Here is an 11,991-nt window from a genome sequence, read left to right on the forward strand (position 1 = left end):
TCTTACGTCAGTAGTGGGCAAATTATTGGAGAGGATTCTGAGAGGCAGGATTTATGATTATTTGGAAAAGCACGGTTTGATTAGAGACAGTCAGCATGGCTTTGTGAGAAGCAGGTCATGCCTCACAAGCCTTATTGAATTCTTTGAAGATGTGACAAAACACATTGATGAAGGAAGAGCAGTGGATGTGGTGTATATGGATTTTAGCAAGGCGTTTGATAAGGTTCCCCATGGTAGGCTCATTCAGAAAGTGAGGAGGCATGGGATACCGGGGAAGTTGGCTGTCTGGATACAAAATTGGCTAGCCCATAGAAGACAGAGGGTGGTAGTAGATGGAAAGTATTCAGCCTGGAGCTCGGTGACCAGTGGTGTTCCACAAGGATCTGTTCTGGGACCTCTCTCTGCTCTTTGTGATTTTTATAAATGACTTGGATGAGGAAGTGGAAGGCTGGGTTAGCAAGTTTGCCGATGACACGAAGGTTGCTGGAGTTGTGGATGGTGTGGAAGGCTGTTGTAGGTTGCAACGGGACATTGACAGGATGCAGAGCTGGACTGAGAAGTGGCAGATGGAGTTCAACCTGGAAAAGTGTGGTGATTCATTTTGGAAGGTCGAATTTGAATGCAGAATACAGGCTTAAAGACAGGATTCTTGGTAGTGTGGAGGAACAGAGGGATCTTGGGGTCCATGTCCATAGATCGCTCAAATTTGCCACCCAAGTTGATAGGGTTGTTAAGAAGGCGTATGGTGTGTTGGTTTTCATTAACAGGGGGATTGAGTTTAAGAGCCGCGAGGTTATGCTGCAGCTCTATAAGGCCCTGGTTCGACCACACTTGGAATATTGTGTTCAGTTCTGGTCGCCTCATTATAGGAAGGATGTGGAAGCTTTAGAGAGGGTGCAGAGGAGATTTACCAGGATGCTGCCTGGACTGGAGGGCATGTCTTACGAAGAAAGATTGAGGGAGCTAGGGCTTTTCTCATTGGAGCGAAGAAGGATGAGAGGTGACTTGATAGAGGGGTACAAGATGATGAGAGGCATAGATAGAGTGGATAGCCAGAGACCTTTTCCCAGGGTGGAAAGGCTATCACCAGGGGGCATAATTTTAAGGTGATTGGAGGAAGGTTTCGGGGAGATGTCAGAGGTAGGTTCTTTACACAGAGAGTGGTGGGTGCGTGGAATACGCTGCCAGCGGTGGTGGTAGAAGCAGAAACATTCGGGACATTTAAGCGACTCTTGGATAGGTACATGGATGATAGTAGAATGAAGGGTAGGTAGTTAGTTTGATCTTAGAGTAGGTTAAAGGTTTGGCACAACATCGTGGGCCGAAGGGCCTGTACTGTGCTGTACTGTTCTATGTTCTATCTGTGCACTTTGTGCATGTATCTCATTATATTGGCAACAAGATGCACAAAGATATTTTCCAGCTTTAGTTGATAGGCAGTGAGTTAATTACTTCAAATTTTTTTTTGATAATTCTCTGTACGACCTGTTCCATCAATTTTCTGTGATCAAACAGCTCTGTTAAAAGTATCTGTTTCTATGGTGATCTAAGAGGGAATCTATTAGTGTGTAAAGGTATTGGGATATTAAAATCAACACAACATTTTTTTTAACAAATATATTAGGAAAAAGTGGGTGGTTAGGAGCAATGTGGGTCCCTTGAAAACTGATAACAGTGACAGTGTCAATGAAAATAAAGAAACAAGAGACATGCTGAATGATTACTTTGCATCAGATTTTAGAGTAGAGAAGAGGGCAACATGTTGGCCATTCCAAGGAGGCTGATATTGATTTAGGGACGGGGACTCACCAAAATTAACGCAAGCAAAAAAACAGTAATGAAGAAAATAATGGCACTAAAGAGTGACACATCCCTAGACCAGATGGTTCCCACCCAGAGTTTTTAAAGAAGTAGGTGAGAACTTTGCTATAATCCTTACTACAATCTTCCAAAGTTGTCTCAAGTTGGGAACTAGTCCTTTAGATTGGAAAAATTACACATCACTCTCTTATTTAAGAAAGGTGAGAGAGGGAAACCAAGGAATTATAGATCAGCTAGCCTAACTTCTGTTGTTGGGGAATGACTAGAGTTTTTAACTAAGGATAGTATGACTGAATACCTTGAAAATTTTCAGCTCATCAGAGACATCCAGCATGGATTTGTTAAGGAGAATGCGACAGGAAAATTGAAAAGAAAGTTTTGTTTCACTGAAGAATAAATAACAGAAAGAGAAAGCACACTGAAAAGAAGAGTTGCAAAAGCTACACTTACACAAAGGAATCTAGAGTCAATCAATGATGTATGTGTATTAGTGTCGGAGCTTGGATTTAAGATGATATAATGGCAAATAGTTGCTCAATCATTTTGTAATATCTAGCAGTGTGGGATAAAGCTCTGTCCTTCTCAAGGAATGACAATGGGATTGGATCTAATGTTGGAAACAGATTTGACTCTCTTCCACAAGTTCTTGGGCACTGTCTGAGAATCAGATAATTGTACTTTATATCAAGAAATGATCTCGTCACACTGATCAGCTGCAATGTCAGGAAAACATGACAGGGGTTTATATGCATAATTTATGAGTAAGCACCTGCCAGATTTTAGATCAGAAAGTTTGGATTCATTATCTTGACTTCAGTTTGAGAAGCTGGAATCTAGAAATGAAGACCATCAAAGGAGGGGTATCTACATGCACGTCATGAAAATTCAACCATCACTCCAAAAAGGCAGCTACTCCTTTACTTGTCATGCTGGCAGGCATCAGCCTACCTAGTGCTAAATTGTTTCATGGGAGAGTGTTTAATGAGGTTCTTGTTGGCAACGCATTCCACTAATGGCTATTTCACAAATCTAACAACCACTGTGTCATGTCATCTTCACTCATTGAAAGAGCTTTAGGATGACTTGCTGCAGTGAGGCCAGCATGTTACTGCTAGCTCCATAAATATTTGCACGTCTATATTTACACAATGACCATAAGAAATGATAATTGTAGAACTGATAACCATGCTTTATTATTGACAATTATTTTCTTTCGCCCAAACATGATTTTCAACAAGTGCCATTACTCTATGCACAGAATGCCTACAAATTTAGATTAGGACAGAAATTATATTTCCTTATATATATTCACAGATTGATGTGTTCAGGAGGGATTTACAGGATTACTACATCAGCCTTTTGCTTAAGCTCTCTGCCTCCTTCAGAAGCCAAACTGTTTCTTTCAGCTTCTTACTTCTCTTATGGAAAAGAGCAACTGCTTCGGCGTCAGCCTCTCTTGTATGTTGAGCTGCTTTCACCTCTTTGCCTTTCTTGTAACACAGTCATGCCTTCCACGTTTCCATCTCCCAACAAAGTTAGGTGTCCTTTCTTAAGGTTTCTTCTTTCCTCTGGCCTATCGCACCAGCACTTTGGGAAGTTCTGAAATGCAAGTTGTTTCTTTTCCTAGGATTGTACAATCTAAGAGCATAGAAGGAGGCCATTTAACCCATGAGGCATTGAGCTGGCTTTTTAAAAGAGCTACTTAATTAGTTGCCATATCGCTGAACAATTTTGTCTTCTGGATGAGATGTTAAACCGGGGTCAAGTCTGCTCTCTCAGGTAGATATAAAAGATCCCATGGCACTAGTTTGAAAAGCAGGGGACTTATCAGCGGTGCCCTGGCCAATATTTATCTTTTAATCAATATCATTAAAGCAGATTTTCTGGTCATTATCACATTGCTGTTTGTGGGAGCTTGCTCTGTGCAATTTAGCTATTGTGTTTCCTACACTTCAAAATGTACTTAATTGGCTGCAAAGCATTTTCGGCTATCCTGAGGTCATGAAAGATGCGATATAAATGCAAGTCTTTTAAGTGTATATCCAAATCATTTTGAAAGAACGCTTGGGAGGAAAAAGGTACCCAAAATTCTCCAACCGTGGTTTTCCTGGTGTCATTTCTGGGTCTGTTGTAGAGTAATTGATACAGCTTGATTGTTATAATTAGTCAACAACTCCATTATCGTTGTATCATGTGATGACTAGGATTTCCTTTATTGCTACTACTTACTGCTTAGTACAACTACCAGCCTCTAGCTATCATGTAAGCTAGTGCACACATAATTTTGTATTCTTGTAGGTGAGAGCAGCTGGACATCTGTAACTGAAGATGTCATCAATGATGTACAGAGGCAAATGGTTGTAAGTTGCGGAGCTGTCTTTTTTTGTAATATGTCATTCTTGCATCTAATAACATATCCAGAAATTTCTAAGGAATTAGTTAAAAATTTAAAAATAATATTTAAGCATGGTCAGTCTAACATTGTATACCTTGGGCCAGTCATGAAAAAGCATGTTTGTTAAAATTATTACACTCACCATGTATTTTTGGTAGACTATTATTCCTCATAATGGAAGAAATGGCAAAGCAATTTATTCATATATAAGTCTAAAAATCTGGAGGTAGGAAACATTAATAAACCTTCGAATAAGCTGTGCTTTAGTTCCTGAGGTTCATTAATCAGACTGGAGGAGCAGAATCTTTGGAGCTCATGCAGTTTGCCTTAGGTGAATGTCAATCTGTTTCTCCTAACATGACCAAATAGTAGTCTGGTGTAATACTGCATGGATAAATGATTTTCATTTAGTTTGCTCCAGAGTATTAAATTCAAGCCTACAACAGCTCAACATCCAGCCTATGCTGCACCGTGAAGACTACAATAACTACATGACTTTTAGTTTCTTCAAACTATGAGTCCCAGGGAAGTGATGCATGTTTCATCATCGGAAGATTTCTGAAATTTTAGCTGATGATCCATTGCGACATCATTTGGATATTGTGAAACACAGAAGACATGTATAAATAACTTTGTAGCTGTGTCTATTGCCCCTCACGAAAAAGTATTGCTTTGAGACTCTTAAAACTCTATTAATTCCATAAAACATATTTAAATGTTCTATATTTGCTTGGTACTTTTATGTATAATATCCATGTTACTGAGAATCCTCTGGAAGGATTATGAAAGTTCAATATATTTGGTCTGGCTGCTCAATACAGATAGGCAGCTTTACCAATTAACATTAAAAATGACTTGCCTCAAACCACATTCTGTAGGTAATTATTCAACTTACTTAAGGATGTTATGCAAATTTGATCAGTAAACAATGGCCTATATTGGATCTACAAATTAAGTTGCCAGAGTGGAATTACTTCATCTTGGTGTTGGGTGTTCTGATGCCTAGATATTTAACAATATTGCCTTTATCAGCATTATACACCCTGCATGCAGATTAATGAACCATGGCAAGCATACATATAGCCTACTTAGCTCAGAGAGGTCATTCTACACGAGACCGCAGCTACTGATGTACTATTTTCAGAAAAGAGCTTATGGATAGATGGTGCTCTAAAAAAAATTTATGCATAATCTTAAGCAATATACTTAATCATGTAAAAATATAATATCTTTATAGAAATGCTAATACAATATCTTAAAACTCGTTCATGAGTGCAAGAGACAAAAGGAGAATGCTACCTATTTAATTAAAAATTGTAAATTACAAAAGTTTACTCAGGAGCAAAATCCTCTGTCAGGTATTCTGAACCATCTATTATTGGCTTCAGCAGAAATCCAATGTGTAACAGTGTTTCTTTAACCACAATCATTGCCACTTGTCTTTGCACAGTAATATGAATACGATAACAGAATTGTGCCCAGTTTATGTTCTATAGATGTGCTTTAAAATGTTCCAGGGAATCATGGCTCATGAAACAATAATGGGTTTCACTCAAAATTATATAGAAAGCTACACAGCATAACTCCCTAGAACAAATTTGTACAATAATGTTGTTGCAGTAGGAATTCACTCTATGAAGAAGAAACATTGGAGTCCTTTGGTAATGAGCTGAAGCATCACTGCAAGATAGAACACTCTGCAAAATACTGAGTTTGTAAGTTAACAACTGAAATAGAACATTTTTAAATAATGTATGGAGCCTCCTTTAATCGAGTTTAGAAACAGCAATTATGTTCCAAGCAATATTGACTCCCAACATCACGTACAACAGAACCACAGTACAAATATTAATGAAAAATTTAAGAAGCTGAAAAATATTCTGGCAAATCGAGTGTTATGACCAGATGAGAAAGGGGTGTAGGGTTCCCTCTCAGCCTTCACCTGGTATTACTGTAACAGGATTTAATTTAAACGCACTATTTTTTTAGCTCACCTTTAGTGAATCTGTGTTCACTAATTTCCAAGGCAAAGAAACCAGCCAAACAGGTTTTCTTAGGTTTGAAGAAAAAAGGCTGAAATTGATTAAACTTTTAAATTCTAATTCGGTTAATGCCTACGGATATGCGATGCACCCAAGTTAGAATGCATACGCAATACACACATGCAGATAGAGACAGAAAAGAGCAGAAGAAATAAAGTGGAAAAGTTTGAGGCAATATCTGAAGATGGTTTTGGTTACTGTTCTTCAAACACGCTGTACAGTCTTTCATTTTAGGTGGGTCTTGCTTTTCGTTGGGGCCCAGTATTCTTCTTAAATCTTGTTTGATGTAGGAGACTTTTCTTTCTTGAAGTTCATGTGTCCTTAGTGGGTCCAGAGGCTTGTGCGAAAGCTGTACTTTAAGAGCCCTCAGCCACTGGTCAAAAGCCAGCTACTTACTTCTTTCAAACTCCAGATAAGTTTGATTAGCTTGCTTCATGAGGGTTCTAAACTTTTGGCGCTAGGCTTCGGGTACAAATTCATATGTCTCGAGGATAGCATTTTTTGTCAGTTCATAATTTGGTGAACTCTCATCTGGCAACAGGGAATAAACTTCATGGGCTTTTCTGGTTAGCCTGCTTTGTAATTACAGAGGCCAAGTCTCAGCTGGCCATTTTAGCTGCCTTGCCAGTTTCTCAAAAGACACAAAAAACACTTCCACGTCTTCCTCATTGAGTTTTGGGATTAGTTGAGATAGTTTTAACAATTCTGTACCCAGCCCTGAATTCGGCTCCTCCAAATTGGCCATGCTTTCACTGGGGTTATTCTGTCGCCCCCTAGTTAATTCAAGCCACTTCAGCTCTTTTTCGTCGCATTCTTACTGGAAGGTTTTTTCTCTTTCTCTCTCCTCCCTCTCTTTGTCTTCACGTTCCTTCTGGAAGGCTTTTTCTTTTGCTCTCCCCTGCCTCTCTCTCTCTTTTTCCCTTTCCTCAAATTCAAGTTTCCCCTGTTCCAATTGTATCTTTGCTAACAATACCCTGTTGGAGTCTGCTTCAAACCCTGTTTCTGCTTCTTTGGATTCAAGGGAAAATGGTTAGGAGTTCAGACTTTCTAGCCTTGGCACGGACAGTGATCCCACACTGCTCAGCCATTTTTCTCAGCTCCTCAATAGACAGTGCTTTTAACTTGTCCCAAGGTTTGGGGAGTTACTAGCTTCAGTTGCAGACATGTTAGTATTCAAGCACACACAACAAGAAAACCTGTATTGAAATCTTGCTCCTTTTTGATTGGGAACAATTTGGCTACCCACTTCCAATTTCTCATGTCTGTGGGTAAAATCCAGGATGCTAACCCCCAGATTTCTGTTACGAACAAATGAGAAAGGGGTCTAGGGATCCCACTCAGCCATCACCTGATCCTACCGTAACAGGGTTTAATTTTAAACACACTTTTTTTTTTAGCTCCCTCTTAGTGAATCCTTGCTCACTAACTTCCAATCATAAAGCAAAGAAACTAACCAAACAGGTTTTCTTAGGTCTAAATAAAAAAGCTTGAACTTTATTAAACTTAAACTCTAATTCGGTTAACGCCTACAGATACCCAATGCGCCCATGGTAGCATGCATATGTGATACACACATGCAGATAGAGACCAGAAAAGAGCAGAAGAAATAAAGTGGAAAAGTTTGAGGCAATATCTGAAGATGGTTTTGGTTACTGTTCTTCAAACTCACTGTACAGTCTTTCATTTTAGGTGGGTCTTGCTTTTCGTTGGGGCCCAGTATTCTTCTTAAATCTTGTTTGATGTAGGAGACTTTTCTTTCTTGAAGTTCATGTGTCCTCAGTGGATCCAGAGGCTTGTGAGAAAGAGATGGGAGCAGACGGGAGAGGTCTTCTCACTCCAGGAGCAAACAGTCTTTCCGAGTTCAAAAACTCTGTGGCTAGTTCAAAAAACACTGGACCAGCCAGTTAGTCATGTGACCAGCTGATTTAACCAGTCCTGGCTTTTGTGGATTGTATCACTTTAGCAGTTACTGGAATGCTCTTCCTTACACCTTCAATGTCTGGTGATCAAAATCCATTGTGGGTTAAGTGTGTCAGGGAATGGTCCTTTTGTCTCCACAAGCACTGTCTGTTAGTGTGCAAATATTTTTCAGCTAAGTGTCTAGCAGCCCTTGTAACAGGCCTTCTCATCTTCCCAGTAAGTTTAAAATCAATGTTCATGTGACAAAATTAATATGCCACATTCTTGGCAGGTGGGGGCCTGCATGACATGAGTCACAAAAATAATTTACTTCAGGTCTGTATCCCAAGAACATGAATGGCTTGCAATGTAATTCAACAGTGCTGGGTAGATGCAGTACAGTTTACATGATCCACTAATATATCCATTCTAGAAATGCATAATTTCTTAACAACCAAATTATTGCAAAGTTAAATTAAAGTGCAGGTCAACAATAAGTCTCCACTCCTCGCCAGTTTTCCTGTAAATTGTGTCAATTTTCCAGGCTTTGAGTGGATGCTGCATATCAGTGGTGTTTGACTATATATTTGCCTGTATACCCATATTCAGTTAAATACATAGTACTTACTCTCAGTTGAGATCGACAACCTTAATTCATACATTCTACTTTTACAAAAGGTACACTTAATATTTATATCAATTTTTACAATCACATTTCTTGCAGCATTCATTCACTTGCTGACCATTAATTTGTCTGTCAAATCTTTTCTTCCTCATTTCTGAAGTCTGTTTTCTCCTATCTGATTGGTTAATTTAGTTATTTTCTATTATTGTTCTTCAGCAACAACAGTGTGAAAAAACTTTTCTCCCCGACTGTGCCAGGAAAAATGCTAGGCAATCACATTCAACCATAAATAATTCTGAGAGATACAGCCCCCACATGGGGCAGAGGGTGGCATAATGGTAATGTCACTGGACTACTAATCCAGAGGCCCAGGCTAATGCACTGGGGACACAGGTTCAAATCCATCATGGCAGCTGGCAGAATTTAAATTTAATTAATAAACATCTGGAATTGAAAGCTAGTCTCAGTAGTGGTGCCATGAAACTATCATCAATTGTCATAAAATACCATCTGGTTCACTCATGTCCTTCAGGGAAGGAAATCTGCCGTCCTTACTTGGTCTGGCCTACATGTGACTCCAGACCCACAGCAATGTGGTTGATTCTTAACTGCCCTCTGAAATGGCCTCGTATGCCACACTGTTGTCAAGGACAATTAATGTTGGGCAACAAATGCTGCTCGCCAGCGAGGCCAAAATTCCATTAAAGAATTTTTTAAAATTCTCAACTAACCGGTGGCAGGCATCCAATTAACTGGCCTATAAACAACTATTTTATGCACCATCAGCATTTACTGGCGGCGAAAGGACCACCCCCCATCCCCACTGCTTGAGGAGTCCACCTGCTTTATCGAGGCTGCCTCCCAGCGGCTTCCTGGGGGTGCTGGACGAGGAGTGCCTTTCTCTCTGGATGCTCGATCGCCCACGAAGGGTCCCCCAGTGGCAATGCCTGCCTGGCCCCAGAACGTTAAAGAGTTTCTTTCCGGCCCTTCCAGGGCACCTCAATATGGTGGTGCCTCTCCTTCTTCTTGCATCCTCAGCACTGGTCACCTCTATCAGTGATGCTGCTGAGGCTGCTGAGTTGATGGCCCTCTGATTGGACTGGTAGCTTGGAGAGGCAGGCCGCAATCATTAATGGGATGGTGGTCCCAGCAACGGCCTCTTAATTAGTCTTCATTGGTAAATCCCCTCTGTGGTCCTGCCGTTCACATCCACGGGCTTGAGACCCACATTTTCTCCCAGCAGCGGGACTCAGAGTGTGCTGGTAACATTCCAGCCTACATTTTGCAGCATGCAAATGATATTTAAATGATAGTTGCTAATTGCGCAAATAACTCAACAAAAAACGTAACAAATGTAAGAAAGTAATTCACTCTTTAGATTCACTAGCACGTAACAAAATAATGAATAAAAATTACAATGGCCTTTTTTATTTTTCAGTTTAGAGCTTCCTCAGTGCTACCAACCTATATCTCTGAAGAACTCTGCTCGGTTTAGATAAAAAAAATTTCTGAGAACATTCCAGAAGCATCTCCAGTGATTTTAAGTGTGTCCACTATTGAGGAACAAACTTCCCATCTTAATAATGCTTTTCATAAAATACTAAGTGCTTCTGTTACTCACAGTACTGCTGGGATATGGACTTGTATTTCAGTGTAATACAGTGGGTTTTCTCCGGGTGCTCCGGTTTCCTCCCACAAGCCAAAAGACTTGCAGGTTGATAGGTAAATTGGCCATTATAAATTGTCACTAGTATAGGTAGGTGGTAGGGAAATATAGGGACAGGTGGGGATGTTTGGTAGGAATATGGGATTAGTGTAGGATTAGTATAAATGGGTGGTTGATGTTCGGCACAGACTCGGTGGGCCGAAGGGCCTGTTTCAGTGCTGTATCTCTAATCTAGAAATACAATGCTGCTGATTTTCAGTTTGCTATCTGGCCATAAAACTGGCAGTGTGGATTAGCTGCCTGTTATAAGAAATGACCAGATTTTTACTGACATGGAAACAAAAATTAGGCAGTTTCTTCAACAGGCAGTGAATCCACAATGTCAGTTTTATATCCAGGCGGCAAGTTCCTCAAGCAGAGCTGATTGATTTGTGATTGTGTCCTTGTTATGACCAAATACTTTTGAAAAGATTCTGAAACTGTTAAAATTCTTAAGCGAGTATACATTGACAAAGAACCTGATGCCACATTATGATTGTGTCTTCCTTCGACGTGCTCTTTATTTTTTAACTAAAAGATTAATCTTCCCGAAGGTTAACTGTTTTCTAAAAGCCACTTGTGTTTGTTAAAGGTGTTATTTAAATGTGTTTATCTTTTTTGCTAATACGTTAATAGAATCAGTTTTGTTGTGGCAACCTATAGAGATTACTGTTTGCTGCCGGTTATACCACTCAAACAGGGGTTTAAGGTCTGGCTTACTTCTATCCTTCCTTCTGTGCTTCTCCAATGTCCACACAGTACTAACTTAGACACGAGATAAAAGATCTGTAAAGACAGTACAAGCCCATCCCATAATAACTATAACATTTCCTGATATCCTATAACCTCTGATGCAGCATGTATTGTTTATTGTTTCTATGTTAATGAGTATCAACCAGCTGCTCTATGACATTATCTTTGCAATAAACACACGTTTATGTGGCTGCTAATATATATGACATAGAACACCACACAAAAAAAAACCTTAAGTAGAAAATAAGGACATCTTACCAAGGGGTTGTCCTGCAACTATTCTGGAATTTTCCCCTGCCACTGCCGCACGTGCATTCCTTTCACTCATGTATTGTACAAATGCATATCCTTTGTGCACAGAGCAGCCAACTATCTTTCCATATTTGGCAAAAATAGCTTCTATATCAGCTTTTTTCACAATGGCTGTGTTGAGATTGCCAATGAAGACTCTGGAGTTGATGGATCTGGGATCATTCTTATTGGTAACATTGCTGGTCTGTGTTTTGCCAGTCATTGTAGATTATCTTCCCCTAAGAAAGAAGAAAAATAATTCAACATCTAAAAATTACAGCAGGTGCTCATCCATGATAATGAACTTTAAATCAAAGTCTCAATGACTTGAAGCCCTTGTGGATCAAACACCTTTCCTCTTCATTAGATCCTAAGGGCTCTTTCAACTTGCTGTTTAAGACTCATTTGTGAACATCCATTATTTTCTATAGCATCCCCAACCTGCTCATTTAGTTAGCAA

At 39.7% G+C, this 11,991-nt stretch overlaps 1 protein-coding gene across 1 annotated transcript in view; it reads right to left on the bottom strand.

The window, feature by feature from the left end:
* LOC137369926 (RNA-binding Raly-like protein) overlaps window positions 1–11,754 on the bottom strand; it is a 600,853-nt gene extending 589,099 nt beyond the window's left edge. The window contains exon 1 of the mRNA XM_068031670.1: window positions 11,499–11,754. Coding sequence (XP_067887771.1) covers window positions 11,499–11,754 — 256 coding nt within the window. The remainder of the gene's footprint in view (window positions 1–11,498) is intronic.
* Window positions 11,755–11,991: the final 237 nt, after the last annotated feature.

Source organism: Heterodontus francisci, chromosome 5 (genome assembly GCF_036365525.1).
Source record: "Heterodontus francisci isolate sHetFra1 chromosome 5, sHetFra1.hap1, whole genome shotgun sequence".
Taxonomy (NCBI): Eukaryota; Metazoa; Chordata; class Chondrichthyes; order Heterodontiformes; family Heterodontidae; genus Heterodontus; species Heterodontus francisci.